Raw genomic sequence first — 15,540 nt, forward strand, 5'->3', positions numbered from 1 at the left:
CTCCTGATTAGGTAGCAACCAAGAGAATCAGTGTCAGAGAGTTCCGTTCAATTGCACGAAGCCGTCCTGCGGGCAGGGCGTGTTGGAGTCCCTATCAGTAGTAGTAATAAAATATTTCCGCGGCGTCGCGGGCAGATCGTCATGGCGGTTGTCGTAATGACCAGGTTGTAGCTCAATGGCATCATTGGGTCGTGGTGGTGCATTAAGCGTGGGGCAGGGATTCCATTAGTAAAGTCGTGCAGGGCAGAGACGGCCTTGGCATATAAGGCTAGGTAGATCTGATGCAGTTGATCGGCGGATGGGGCAGGGGGAATCGGCGCCGCATAGCAGACAAACGGCACGCTACTCAAGCGCACTGGAGGATGGGGGACTCCACAGGCCCATTCTTGGGGGGGGGAAACAGAGTTAGGCAGGACGTCGAGCAACGGCGCCCAGGAACCGGCATTTTATTCTGATCCTTATCGGCCCGCATGCTCTCGATGGGCGGAAACGGCAAAATGCCTGTGGGGCAGACTGACGCCGCTGTGCTGGCCAGAGTTGAAGAACGCAAACAAGGGGCGCGCGGGTGGGCATCCTGCTACGCTGCTAGAGAGGTCCAAAAGATGGGTCCGGGTCTGCGGGCGAAACGCGGCGGTCACCAAGATGCGATAATAATGGTTTGGGATGACAGGGGACTTGTTGAGGAAGGGTTGGGCGCGCAAAAAAGCGTTGCAACGAGGAGGTCGGCGGACGGGGCCAGGAAGAGGTGCTAGGGCAGCGCCGGGTCCCTGGCGGGCGGCGGGCAATACGGAGTACCGAGTAACTACAAGCACACGAACCGTGCCAACGGAGCCAACAGGCGCGGGAGACCTGCAGGGCGGTGGTGGTGGAGACGGTTGAGGGCAGGACGAGGGCGCGGGCGTCTCAGGCGGCATCGAACTGGCGGGCCACCAGGCCGGGCAGCGAGGCGGGGAGGTCCATGGCGGAGCGCGGAGCCGGAGAGAGGGCGGTTCCAGCAGTGTACTCCGTAGGAGTGACGGGTTTGGTGGTGGTGGTGGTGGTGGAGGAGGTGTGCTTCGTAGCTAAGTGGTCGCAGTTTGGCGGGCAGCGCGGACGGAGCCGCCACGCCGCGAAGGATCGGGGGGGCTGACGTCGCCCGGCGTTCGCCACGAAACGAAACGGAACGAAACGAAACAAGACGAGGCGATACGGGGCGGCTCCACGCTCGCCGGCCAATGGGGCCGCGCCGGGCGAAGCTTGCGGGGCGCCCGGCGCTAGGCCACATCGAGACGCCGCCCACCCCCGGCGGCGCCGGTTCGAGCACGAAAACAAGAGGAGCAAGACGACGACGAGCAGCACCGGCGTTCCTTCGCCGCGACCGCGCGCCCACGACTTATTGGGTGCCCTGTAGGGCTGGCGTGCCCGGCTCCGCTGCGACGCGCGCGTGCCGGGTTGTGGCTGGTGGTGGTGGTGGTGCTGCTGCTGCTGCTGCGCCCCGGGTCGCGCTGCCCGCCAGCCCAGTGACTGGCACGCAGGGCCGTGGGCAGACGCACGAGAGGCCCTCGCCGGGGACGGCGGCAGATCGCATCGCAACGACGTTCGGACGGTCCGAGGAACGGGTGGGCCGAGAGTGTGCAGCAGCAGCAGCAGCAGCAGCAGAGTCGGTCAGGGCGGGCGGCGCGGCGGGCAGCGCAGGGAAGCCGCTCAGGCTTGACCGACTCGCAGACCGCACGTAGGGCTGACGGCCGCCAATCACCGCGCCGCCCGCACGCCCCAAAGGACGGTGAGCGTGAGAGCGTGCGCGCCCGCCGCTGTCCGGCCCGCGACCCTCGCGCTGCCGCCGATCGCCTGCCCGCCCGTCTTCTCGGACAATAGCATTATTATTGTTATTATTATCATCATTACTCATGATGAGGAAGTCCACCACCATCACCACCACTACCACACCCACAACCCAGGACACCGCCCCGGAGTACGCCGCCCGCCTGCAGCGCCCGCAAGGTTGGCGCCAGCGAGCCCTATCGTCGCCCACGCCTCGTCGTCGTCCGCGCCCCCCACTCCCAATCCTGAAGCCAATAATGCGCCTTGCGGCTTGTGCGCCGACGCAGCAGGTCGACGGTGCTGCCGCTAGTGAACCATGTATTATGTACTCCGTACGGAGTATGTACGACTCCTCCGTGTTGTTCGACTGCTGCCACTGCTGCGCAGGCGGGCCTTTGGGGCTCAACCCTCGCACCCGCTGATCTCTCCCCCCCCCCCGTTGCGCGCTCCTTTTTTTTTTTTATAAACTTCCGTCGGACTGCGTCTCTCCGGGCAGGGTTGCTGCAAAAAAGGAAAAAGGGCCCGGCTCACGTCGTAATTCGCCTGGCCTTATCTTGATCTTCGTGTTTTCCCTGGGGATCGATTGGGCCGCCCGTATTCTCGATCTTGTTATAACACCGCGCGCCGGCCCCAATCTCCTCCCGTCCAATTTTTTTTTTTTTCTTCTGGACCGAGAGAGCGAGCCTGCAACGCCGCAAAACAGCAAGAATCCTTCTCCACGCCCATTCCAGAGGAACTCATCCCGGCCTGGTCCCCTACCAATTCCCCTTGGTCAGCCTCCCACGCTCGCGGCCCACGCCGTTTGCGCTGCAGCCCGCCCATCACAGCCAGTGGGTTCGCGAGATTGCCTGCGCCGCCGCCTGAGCAGTCAGATTCGCGTTTGCCCGCCCCCATTGGCCCCAACGCCGCCGGCTCTTCCCGCCTCCTAGACGATCCGCCGCCTGGCGCGTTTCCCTCGTTCGCAGTGCGCGCGCTGCTAAGCTGCTGCCGTACCGGCCTTACCGTGGAGCGATCCTCCGCGCTCACGCCTGTGTCGGGCCAGCCTCCCGTCTCTCTAACTACACCCCAGATTGGAGTGCACCGTACGTGTTTCTGATATTGTGGCTTCCCAGCCTCTGTGGCCGGCTTAAACAGGCTGATGGAACACCACTTTTGCCGCTATTTATAGAACCCATTTCCTAACCATCAGAATTCCACCAGGCTTGAGTTATCAACCCTGGAAAGAAGAAATTTGGCCGTCGGAAATTAACACCTCTGATCGCCCGCATAACTCGGCTGCTCTGTGCACCTGGACAATGCTAGCTCCCGACTTCCACCTTCAGGATCACCCCTATTCTTCCGATCTCTTGATGGAGTCCACACTATACCACCCTGCAAGCTCGTTGAAGGTCGATGAGCAAATGCCTTTTGGAGCCTACACCCCGTTTCCATCCGACTCTCACCCGTTTCTTATTCCATCCCTCTTTCCACCCGACTTCTCCAGCCTCAACCTCAAACGCCAGCAGCCCTATCCAGACCCCTCAGCCTCGCCTTCTGTCGCAGCCTCCCATCCGGAGTCCTTGTCTTCTTCCAGCTCAGTGACCACTCATTCTGCTGTCAGTGCTGCATCGTCCTGTATTGGCTCCCCGCATCAAGACCCCTGGCCGGATATGAATTCAGGATCCATCCTCGACCAAAGTGCCACCCTCAGCGATCAGCTATACCCCCAGGGCTACCTGTCCAGCGGAGTTGACGCGGAAGGCTTTCTTTCTCAGGAGAAGCTTTCACACTGTTTTGTTGGTATGTTATTCTAATTCCTCAGATTCTGTCAAATTCCCCGTCTTTTTGCCTCGCGTGGACTATCCCCGCCCGACCTGATGATCACCACGCGAGAATAGGCCTACATCGCTAACATCGTCTCTGGTGCTTTGAAATAGATCCATCGTTAATCCAGCCAGCTCAACCGCCAGAGAACTACCATTTCCCAGTTGTATCGTATGCGGAGGACCCACAATTTTGCTTCACGGCTTCACCTGCTTTTCCGGGCGTGTCGCCAATTCCTTCTCCAACACTTACCACTCAGCAATCTCACCAATTCCAACCTACGGTTCCCATATTACCTCAACACCACCAACACCAGTACCAGCAACAACCGCAGCCACAACAGTACCCGCATAAGAGAAAAGCAGAATCTTCTCCAGTTACTAGTAGATACACGTTGCGCCCCGATGTGCAGCCACTCACAAGGCGATCCTCCATCTCTTCTGTGCGCTCTCGATCTTCGATACATAGCCCTCGGTCGACCAATATCGAGGTTGACGCTGAGAGTAGGGAAAAAGGCAGATGCCCCCACCCGACCTGCGGCAAAGTATTCAAGGATCTCAAAGCCCACATGCTTACCCATCAATCTGAACGTCCAGAAAAATGCCCCATTGTAAATTGCGAGTATCATTTAAAGGGCTTTGCTCGAAAGTATGATAAAAACAGACATACTTTGACCCACTACAAAGGAACAATGGTCTGCGGCTTCTGCCCCGGTTCCGGCTCGGCCGCAGAAAAGAGTTTCAATAGAGCAGATGTCTTTAAGCGTCATTTAACTTCTGTGCACGGTGTTGATCAGTCCGCTCCCAATGGTCGAAAGAAAAGCCCACCTGATGGCCCCGCTGGAAAGTTATCGAATTACTGCCAAGATGCAACAGGAAAATGTTCAACTTGTACAGCTACTTTTGCCAGTGCGCAAGAGTTCTATGAACATTTGGATGATTGTGTGCTGCGTGTTGTACAGCAAGAAGAACCGAGCGAGGCCATCAACATGCGACGCCTGACTGAGATAGCTGATGATGAGTCTGTTCAACAGACAATGAGAAGGCACATGCTTACCGATGCGAGCAATGATGGGAATGGCACGGTTGGCGATATTATTACTACCGATGTGCTGCCAGGAACTGAGCATTTTAAGATCACTTCCGAACAGGGATTGGGGAAGCCAAATATTATGAGTCGATTCTTGCCACCAAATTCGAGCGGAGTTTCCAAACCCCGGCACGCAGCATCACGAAGGAGGAATAACAGAAACAATTATCCACCCTCATGGGGCTGCCCAACAAACAAGATGAAAATGAAGCGCCGGCTTCTTTGTTTATACGACGGTCCACGCCGACTGTGGAAAGATGAGATGATGTTGGACAATGAGTTCGAAGTTCGCATGAAATTGCCCGGTGGCGATGGATTGGGGCGGGACTCTTACGTGACTGACCTAGATGTTGAAACCATAAAGCGTGCTAGGGGAATTCTTAACGCAACTGACGAAGAGAAAGGGCCGTGGGATCCAGCTTCTGCTAATACTGGGCTGCTCGGGCCAGCGGCTGTTCCTATCCTCGGGAATTCTAATGATATCGTTGACGAGATTAATATAGACGAGCTCATGTCATAAGATTGAAATATGCCCTTGGGCACTGCGTTTGGACTTTTTGTCTAATAGTCTGGACAACTTTCTTCGGTATTTCTCTTTCTCACTACTTTGTTCCCCTCTCTGTGTCGGGTCTTCTCTTTGCGATTCCATTCGCAAGCGGTCCTTCATCCGTTGTTGCGAAACTGTATTAAAAGCACGGACTGGCAGATGCTATGGGTGTGCATTGGTATATCATTTAATACTTAAATTCCTGTTGCAAGAATAAAGGCAGCGCTTTAGGCGCTTTAGTATGGACATATACCCTTTATGTAATAGCAAAAGTGTGTCATCTTTGAACTTGACGAATCTGTCAATGTTTGTTGATATCATAGTCCGTTGTCCTCTCATCGGTTTCCCCTAGAATCCATGTGAAATTTACTAGTAAATGCCTTCCACGCAAAGTCTCCAGGCGCTTCTTCACGCTCAAGCCCACTGACCCCCAAGGTTTCGGCCCTAGGCCCACATACCTGACTTTCAGGAACTTCTAGACCGGAATGTAACAAATTTAGACGCAGCAGCTGAACATGAGCATTATCCAGGTAGTCTGTAACCATCAGAAGGGCAGTACTGTGCTTTTCTAGGTGAATGTTGGGTCGTTTGGTAACAAGAACACGCTTCTCCAAATCCACTCTAGCATCAAGAACACCATCCTGTATGAGAGTAAGAAGCTCCGTCACAAATGGTGACTCGGTTTCTTTCACGTCATCCGTACTCGTCATGATTTCGTCGGAGGAAAAGGTAGTTGCCATAGCGGGCAAAGTAATTCGGCTGAACGGTATGACATACTGTTGTATTGCTTTGTTTCGAATATGTTCATACAGCCGATATACATGTTTTTGTAGATAAATATCGAGGAGATAGTCAGTACGATAACTCTCTAGGATATCTAGGCATGGGCGGAATTTCGAGCCACAAAAAAAAGATATTGCTCGTCGAATGTGCGGTTCCAATTCGAGAAAACTCCGAAATGACTTGTTTTCAAGTACGTGGTTGATAAGATCAGTCCTGTCCATTGAAGCTAGTGCACAGAGGCCACCGTAGATAGTAACATCATTTGCAGATATCACTTGTTTATAAGTATCGCCCAGGATTGGGTCGACTGACACAAAACTGATAGCGGCAGAAAAATAAGCGCCTGTCGCTAGTTGGGACAAGCCAAGTGATGCCCACATTTTTGCCTTGCTTTTTGCCTCGTCGTCGGCTTTGAATTGAATATTACGAAGGCGATAAACATTAGACTGCACTGACAACCAGTCTCTGCGGTCAATAGCGACGTTGATATTGTTGAAAAGCATAGAAACGATGTGAGACGTCGTAGTGCAGTATTCTCGCATCCTGGAATAAGCCTTGGACGCTGCTCCCAGGTCACCAATCTCGTGGTAATGCTGCCCTAGGTCCTCATTTCCCATCTGCAAAGTGCATCAGCGGTATAACAGAAGCAAGCTCAATATATTATACATACTCGAATGCTTTCCTTTATGAGGTTATTCTTATACCCTTTTAGTTCATGTTCCAATCGGTCGGTATCGGCTTTGACGTTCTTTAATGTTTGCTCGACCCACACCATGTCCAAAATAGCTTCAGCCTCCAATGGTGCCACCGCGGCAAGCACTCCTACAGCTTTCTGGTAGTTCGTTATATCCTTTCCGCTCCGGGCTTCCAAGATGGCCATATTCAGTGCTTCCACTGCCAGTGGGCTGCAACAATTGCCAATGAAATAGAGCCTGGAGAATCTAGTCCTTCCTATACGAAGCCAGTAAACGTAAATTCAAGTCCGGTGGGAAATAGCCAGCATGATACATACCACTATAGTTTGCAATGTAGGATTCCAGGTCAAATTTGGGGACATCTTCAAGCATATCAGTTTCTCTGAATTCAATAAAAACCGGACCGTCTCCATACCATTAACCCTTAGGATAGTGAAATCACTGCATTCTGACTCTTTACGTCCGGAAATGGCATCACCAGCACAAGAACCCTGGAAAGTCGAATGATGATTCTGAGCAGGAGTTGGTTCCATGCCTGGCGATCAGATATAAGGGAAGGATTTTAAAAATAAGTATTTAATCTGTTAAAAATATACCTTATACTCCTATCAATGAATGAATAATGGTGCTGGCCCTGACGTTTTCTGGCAATCATTTGTGTTGACTGTTGGTAAGGCTAGCTCATTTTGTGTTGTGTTGTATTCTTATTGTTCTTACTATGCAGTTGAGTACATAAGTTAACAAAATGTAAATTTAGTAGTTGGGTAAATCATGATAGAGTACATGACGCCTACCAATCATAGAACCCTTTGTCTATCCAGCTTGTTTGAATGGAAGTCAAGCAGCTAATTACACAGTTATAGGCTCCGTACCCAAGAGGCATGAGACCGGTCACCTGACTTGCCATGTCACCTCCCAAAGGATTGGCATCATCAAATGATCTGGAATCTGCTTTCTCCAGGAAGATCTTACATTTATTTTTCTGTAGAAACAAAAGTCAGAACTATTTGCAATATGTTTTTCATTACAGTTTGCTGCTTGCATATGTAATCTCAGTATGTTTACAACTTCTATCAACAACTTTACACACAACACATATAATTCATCACCAAACAACTAAATTCACAAAGCAATCAATTTTTCTACATAGATCTCTACTTTCAAAATTCAATAAAATGATGAATGAAGCTTCTATTAAATCAGTATTTAAAGATCTGCACTTACAGATGATTTTTAATTATGTAATATGTCAAAACTATTAAAAAGTATAAAATCAATACAACTACAAAGATCACTGTGGTCCCCCTATAAAATACAGAGCTGTAAATAAATTACAATAGATTACCACTATGTAATAAATTACACCCCATCAAATCAATTAATCAACTAAGTCAACAAGCTTCTGTATGAAGTACACACTCCATCTCTCTCCATTTTAAAATCATCATATTAAATTGAAAATTTTATGGCTCTTCAATCTCTACTGTTTTCATGAAATTAACTTCATTAAACTGAGATAGATTCTCACTTAAATTATGTTCAAAATCATCATCTATACTTAAATCAGAATTACTTACTTCATCATTAAAATTAATATGATAGAATAGTTAATCTTTATGAACTTTTCTTATAGTTTAATTGAAATTTCTGTCAGTACAGTCTTCTCTATACTCATTTTTTCTGTCTAGAGCTAGTATGCACTGAATATAATGAGATATACACTCAATTATTATTATTATTATTATTATTATTTATTATAGTCTTGTGTAGTCTGGGACTATGAAGACTACCTGCAAGCTGTCTTGCAGAATTTAACTAAAATACAAAAACAATGATCAAGAACATGATCATAGACAAATTAACAAATAGAAAACATACAAGAGTGTCAAGACAGTGATTTATATTTTTTCTTCACAGAAATTTAAAAATAAGTAATGAAATTATATGATGGATTTTTGAAAATACTTAATTAATTTCATTCAGAAGTCATCTTCTGATAATCATTTTAGTTTATTTGAGAAACTTTCTCATTTATTTCAAACTTAATTTGATATTAAATAGAAACTTAAGTGATAGTTGTGGAATTTTAAACTCTTTTAAATACTATTGTCTATCATCTTTTAGAATTGAACAATTCAAGAGCAGATGTTTTGATGTTTCTCTGCAGTTACAGTGTCTGCAGATTTCTCTGTCATGATTTAATAGTCTTATGAAGTAAAAATCAAAGTAATCATAACTCAATTTCAACTGAATAATTATTGACCAAATCTGTTTGGAAAATAAAAGTGAATAAGCTTTTCACTTTGATTTTGAATTAAATTAAGAGTAGTGATTTACATCACTTTCATTTTTAAATACATAGTTCAGTCATTTAAGCATTATCATTTCTTTAATTTATCTTTTGATGTAAGCAAAGAAAACATACTTTTCAGCACAATCTTATCTTAATTCAGTTGCTTTCTTTGCAGTAATATTAGCTTCTTCATTGCCAAAAATGCTCATGTGAGCTGAAATTCAGTGAAGATGACACTTAATGTTTTTAGACTTAATTATTATTATTATTATTATTATTATTATTATTAATTATAGTCTTGTGTAGTCTGAAACTATGAAGACTACCTGCAAGCTGTCTTGCAGAATTTAACTAAGTTACAAAATCAATGATCAGAGACATGATCATAGACAAATTAAGAAATGAAAAACATACAAGAATGTCAGAGCAGTGATTTATGTCTTTTCTTCACAGAAATTTGAAAATAAATAATGAGATTGTAAGTGAGATTTTTAAAGATACTTAGTCTGTTTTATTCAGAAGTCATTTTCTGATGACTATTTCAGTTTATTTGAGAAACTTTCCCATTCATTTTAAACTTAATTCAGTGTTAAATAGAAACTCAAGTGACAGTTGTGAAATTTTAAACTCTTTCAAACACTGTTGTCTGTCATCTTTCAGACTTAAACAATTCATAAGGAAATGTTTTGATATTTCTTTACAGTCACAGTGTCTGCAGATTTCTCTATCATGATTCAGTAGTCTTATTAAGTAAGAATCAAAGTAGTCATGATTCAATTTCAACTGAATAATTGTTGACCAAATCTGTTTGGAGAATGAAAGTGAACAAGCTTTTCACTTTGATTTTGAATTAAATTGAGAGTAGTGATTTACATCACTTTCATTTTTAAATACATATTTCAATCATTCAAGCATTGTCATTTCTTTGATTTGTCTCTTAATGTAAGCAAAGAAGACATACTTTTCAGCACAATTTTGTCTCAATTTAGTTGCTTTCTTTGCAGCAATATCAGCTTCTTCATTGCCAAAAATGTTTATGTGAGCTGAAACTTAGTGAAGATAACACTTAATGTCTTTAGACTCAAATTGTTTAGCAATTTTTCTAATTAATTTAATGTGGAACAGTTCAGCTTTCATATTCTGTGCATTAAGTCTCTGAATGACAGCTTGACTGTCAGAAAACATTCATAGTTCTGAAAAGATTCTTGAATTTGAAAGAGTCAAAGCATTGAAAAAAGTCTTTTCAATTGCAAAGAGTTCAGCATCAAACACTTTTATATATTTACTCAATTTTCAAGAAAATCTTTGATTTATTTCTGAAATATAAAGATCTGCATCAGTAGTCAGATTTTCTGACTGTGAACCATCAGAATACATGATCAAGAAGTCTTTTAAATTGAGAAGAAGTTGTTGATGATTTTTCTTTGCAAGTATCTTTTCTACTGAATCAATTTAAATGTCAATGATTTCATTCAAACTTAAACTTCAAGATTTATTTCATTCTGAATTTACTGTTTCAATCTTCAGAGCAGAGATCTGATCTGAGGTTATAGAACAAAGTTTGAACAAGTGACTTGAATATTTTTTAATTCTTTTTGTTCTTTTTCTCTTTCTTTTTTTAGATGTTTGTTCAACATGATTCAGAGACAGTTAGTTCATTTTGATTTCAGTCCAGAAACTTTCTCCAATCTAACTCAATTCCATTTGAATGTGGAGAAAAACTTGAAGAAACTCTTTTTCTAATTGAATGTTTTTCTGGCAATTTCAACAATCTGAAAGCATAGTTTCTGCACAGCTTATTGAATCTCACTTTGGGTGAAGGAATAGCAGCTTCAATTTTCATAGTATAGATTGGAGAAGTTCTGAAAGCCCCTAGAATCTTTCTTAAAGCTGAATTCTGAAGTCTTTTAAACTTATGAAGTAGACTCTTTTGACCATTCCACTAAACTGAAACTCCAAAATCAGCAACAGAAGTGATGCAAGTCATGTACAGTTGTCTCATTGCTTGAAAAGTAAGATCTTTTTCTGTGTTTGAAAGTCTTATTATCTGATTCAAGACTCTTTCAGCTGATGCAATTTTGATTTCCACATGTCTTTTGAAAGTGAGTTGATTGTCAAATCAGATTCCCAACCATCTAACTAGATCTTTTGATTTGAAAGTCAGATCATTCAATGAAACTGAATCTGATTCAGAATAATCTTTGGTGAAGTGAATCAGTTCAGTTTTGTTCATATTAAATTGAATAACATGAGAAGTCTGTCTTTCATACATCACACTGATTACTTTATTTAACAGATCACAGTTCTTCTTAACTGATTCAGAAGAAACAATCAAATCAGTGTCATCAATGTAACTTGAAATTCTCATATCTTTCAGTTCTTTTAAATTTTCAAAAAGATATCTTGTGTAAATTGAAAAAAGAACTGGTGAGAGTGGTGAGCCTTGAGACACACCAATATTAATTGAAACTGATGTTGACTGTTTTTCTTCATCAAAAATCAATTGAATCTTTCTGATTCTCATGAAAGATTCAATCCATCTGGCAAGATTCTTGGACAACTTCAAATCCAAACAAATCTTCATCAATCTATTCACTGACACAAAATCAAATGCTTCTTTAATGTCAATAAAAAGAGCTGAAGTCACCAATTTCTTAGCTTTGGCAAGTTGAATGTCATGAGTGAGACTTAAAGCAGCATCAATTGCAGAACACTGTTTCTTTTCACCAAACTGATCAAAGTACAAGAGATCAGTAGTAGTTGCTTAGAAACTGAGTCTAGTGGCTATCACTCTTTCCATCACTTTGCTCAAACAATTCAGAAGTGAAATGATTCTGTAAGACTTGGGAATAGAATCATTTCTGTTTGATTTCTTCAAAATGACTTCAGTAGCTTGTCTTTAAATGTCAGAATGATAGTTCTTCTCAAACAGACTCTTGTAGAGTTGAAACAATCTATCTTTAAGAACTGAATAGATTTTCTGTAAGATCAGAAAGAAAATTCCATCTGGATCAGATGCATTGACTTTTGAACCACTGAAAACTGATCTTTTGATTTCAATCTCAGTGATTTGATGCCATTTCCACTTCTCACACTCATGATATTCAGACCAATTGATTGATGGATATTCAGATGATTTTCTGAAAAGAGTACTGATGAAAGCATTGCATTTCTCATCAAATGTGACTGCAGATTTAGATTCATTATCTGAATCAACATAGTTGAGAATTGGAGTTTTTTCCACTTTCAAGTTCTTTGTGTACTTGTATGCTTTGAAGATTTCTTTTCCTTCAGCTTTTTCAAGAAAGTTATTCCAACATCCAGCTTTGACTTGTTTCACAGCAGAAAAGTATTCAGTTCTTTGAGTCTGATAATCTTCATAGCTGATTAAATCTCTTTTGAAGTCTCTAAAAGCTCTGGTCATTGACTTTCTTTTCTCTTTCAGAAATGAATTCCACCATGGTTTAAATCTCTCAGTTATTCTCTTTCTGAAAATATGATCTTGAATTGAGACATGAATAAGATCTCTGATCTTTTCAGCTTTCAGCTCAAGTTCTTCTGAAAGATTAGAAACTGAAGATCATTGATATTCACTCTTTGACAGATTTATTTTCAAAGTCTCATTCACTTTTTCCCAATCAGCTTTCTGAAAGTTGTATTGATTTGCATAAAGAGGATTGTCAACCAGTTTGTCAAGATTCAATTCAATCTGGAACTGAATAATTTCATGATCAGATCCAGAATGAAGATCAGAATCAATTCTTCATTCAAAGAACTTTTGAAATAGATCTGCTGACAAGAAGCTCAAGTCAAGAACAGATTTATTTCTTAAGTTGAGTCTGACAAATGTTTCTCTATCCACTTCATTAATCAATTTCAAGTTGTGATTTTCAAGTCATTCTATCAAGACATCAGCTCTGACAGATGTTGTAATGTTGGAGTTCCACCATGAATGATGAGCATTGAAATCTTCAGCAAGAACAATACTATCTGATTTTGAAAAAGATAGTTGTGAAAGATCTCTGTCAACAGTCCATTCATCAGAATCATCATCTAAAGATTTCTCATTGTAGATGTTAATCAACTTAATGGAATCAAGTTGTTTTGATTTATCCATAACATCTAGAATGAGAAGATCAGAACTGTTATGAAGATTGCTGCCAAAAGTTTTGGTTCTCAGAGACTTAGTGCCTGTAATATTTCCAAATGCATACAACATAATTACTGTACACTAGTGTAATCAGGCTGAAAAGGAGCCCCCTTTTGGTTTCCATCCAAGCTTTAAAAATGATTTTGTATGGAGTATGAAGAGCTTGATCTCTACTCCACATGCTTCATATTCTTCATACATGAAGTAGAAGCTTTGAACAAGCTTTTATATAGCTAGTAGAAGCTCTATTTAATTACTACTTGAAGTTAATCATGCCTGCCACTGGATTCCATTCTCTTTCAGTAAAGATTCAAGCTCTTACTCTTCTCTCTGTTGACTATACTCTTACTGAGATTTCCAAAATCACCCAAATTCCTGTTTCTACTCTGAAGAAGATCAAGCAACAAGCCCATGAATGAGAATTTAATTATGAAGTCAATCTCTGTATACTTTCAGAGTATGTTGAGCATGGAGAGTGCTCTGGTTGCCCAAAAGAGATCTCTGAAGAGATGGAACAGCAGGTTATAGAGAATATAAGAAGAGATTGATCAGGTCAGAAAAGCTCAACTGAGATGCTAGCATACAATCATGAGCTTAGTTCTTGTACAGTTCATTGAATTCTCAAAAAGCATGAATTCTGAAATGTCAAACCTACTTACAAGTCTGGTCTTTCCATTGAAGCCAAACAGGCACAAATGGAGTTCTGTGAAAAATATAAGGACTGGACCATAGAAAATTGGAAAAATGTTATTTGGAGCAATGAGACCTCTGTTATTATGGGCCAGCAAAGAGAAGATGTACAAATATGGAGAAGAGTGTCAGAGAAATTCAACAAAATCTGTATTTGGAACTTCTGGAAAGACTACTCTGAATTCATGTTCTGGGGTTGTTTTTCATATGAGAAGAAGGGTCTGTATCATATTTGAAAGTCTGAGACTACAGCAGAGAAATTAGAGGCTCAGCATGAGTTAGATCAATTGAATGCTGACTGTGAGTCTGCTTGCAAAACTGAATGGGAACTTAACTGTGGGATGAAGTGGCTAGGCCTTTGAAGCAAGAGTGGGTGTAAGCCTCAATGGAGGTTCACAGCAAAGAATGGCAAGCTTGTATGAAACAGTAAAGGAGGGATTGACTGGTATAGATATTAAAAGATTAGTAAATCTCCATATATATTTGTTATTCTATTCCACTGACCTATTCAGTTGATTTTGAAGCCAAAGTTGATTTTGTTTGCACTTGAATGCATGAAGAATTATCCCAATACTCTAGTACAGAAGAATAATGCTCCATCCCATGCACATTCTTTTCAACAAAATATCTTCAATGCAGTGGGTGTTCAATGAATGCTTTGGCCAGGAAATTCACCAGATCTCAATACGATTGAGCCAGTCTGAAATTATATGAAAAGGTGTACAACAGCTTGTGGAGCTTCTGAATCATGTACTGCTATGGAACAAAAATGGGTTCAGGCCTGGAATGACATGCCACAAAAGCAAATTCAACAGTGGATTGAGTGCATACCTTGTCATATTCAGTGCATACTAGCTCTAGAGGGGGGAAATGAGTATAGAGAAGGCTGTACTGACAAGAATTTAAATCAAACTAGAAGAAGAGTTCACAAAGGTCAACTATTCTGTTGTGTTGATTTTGGTGATGAAGCAAGCAATTCTGATTCAAGCATAGATGATGATTTTGAACATGATTCAAGTGAAGATCTATCTCAGTTTGATGGGCTTGATTTAATAGAAACAGTAGAGGTTGAAGAGCCGTAGAATTTTCAATTTAATATGATGATTTTAGGATGGAGGGAGATGGAGGAGCACGTACTCCATACAGAAGCTTGTTGACATAGTTGATTAATTGATTTGATGGGGTGTAATTTGTTACATAGTGGTAATCTATTGTAATTTATTTACAGCTCTGTATTTTATGGGGGGACCAAAACTTTTGGCAGCAACCTCTGTACACAGATCAGTTCTAAGACAGATTTCAAATCTTGAATTCTTTCTCACAAAGACAGCAACTCTAGGTCTCACAGTTCTCTTTTCTGGAAGAATGCAATCATAAGCACTGTGGAAAACAGTGTAGCTGTAGTCTTTACTGATCCATGATTCTTGAAACAATACATAATCAGTCTGAGTTGAGCAAGCAATATTCAAATAAGTGTGCATTGAGATGTCTTTTCTGCCAACATTATTTTGCAGAAATGTTATCTGAGAAGAGTGTTGTGTTTCTAATATTTAGAAATAGTGGTGGGAACAACTCTCTTTCTAATACTCATTTGAGCTAATTCATCTTCAGAATCAGTCTCATGTATTCTTTTGGCAATTGATCTGGATTTTGCATTTGTAACAGTTTGAAAGTCAGATTCAGATTCAGA

General features: G+C 42.4%; 2 protein-coding genes across 2 annotated transcripts; one reads left to right on the forward strand and one right to left on the reverse strand.

Annotated features, from left to right (window-relative positions):
* Positions 1-3,095: 3,095 nt before the first annotated feature.
* On the forward strand, positions 3,096-5,212 carry LOZ57_003800 (uncharacterized protein; the record flags this gene model as incomplete). Its single annotated transcript, XM_049252848.1, has 2 exons — positions 3,096-3,579; positions 3,717-5,212. 2 exons carry the CDS (start codon positions 3,096-3,098, stop codon positions 5,210-5,212), a joined length of 1,980 nt encoding a protein of 659 aa, XP_049108347.1.
* A 362-nt stretch (positions 5,213-5,574) lies between these two features.
* Positions 5,575-7,250, reverse strand: LOZ57_003801 (uncharacterized protein; the record flags this gene model as incomplete). The annotated part of the gene is made up of 4 exons (XM_049252849.1): positions 5,575-6,639; positions 6,693-6,973; positions 7,035-7,079; positions 7,133-7,250. 4 exons carry the CDS (start codon positions 7,248-7,250, stop codon positions 5,575-5,577), a joined length of 1,509 nt encoding a protein of 502 aa, XP_049108348.1.
* Positions 7,251-15,540: the final 8,290 nt, after the last annotated feature.

The sequence above is a fragment of the Ophidiomyces ophidiicola genome (assembly GCF_022830035.1).
Source record: "Ophidiomyces ophidiicola strain CBS 122913 chromosome Unknown scaffold_13, whole genome shotgun sequence".
Lineage (NCBI taxonomy): Eukaryota > Fungi > Ascomycota > Eurotiomycetes > Onygenales > Onygenaceae > Ophidiomyces > Ophidiomyces ophidiicola.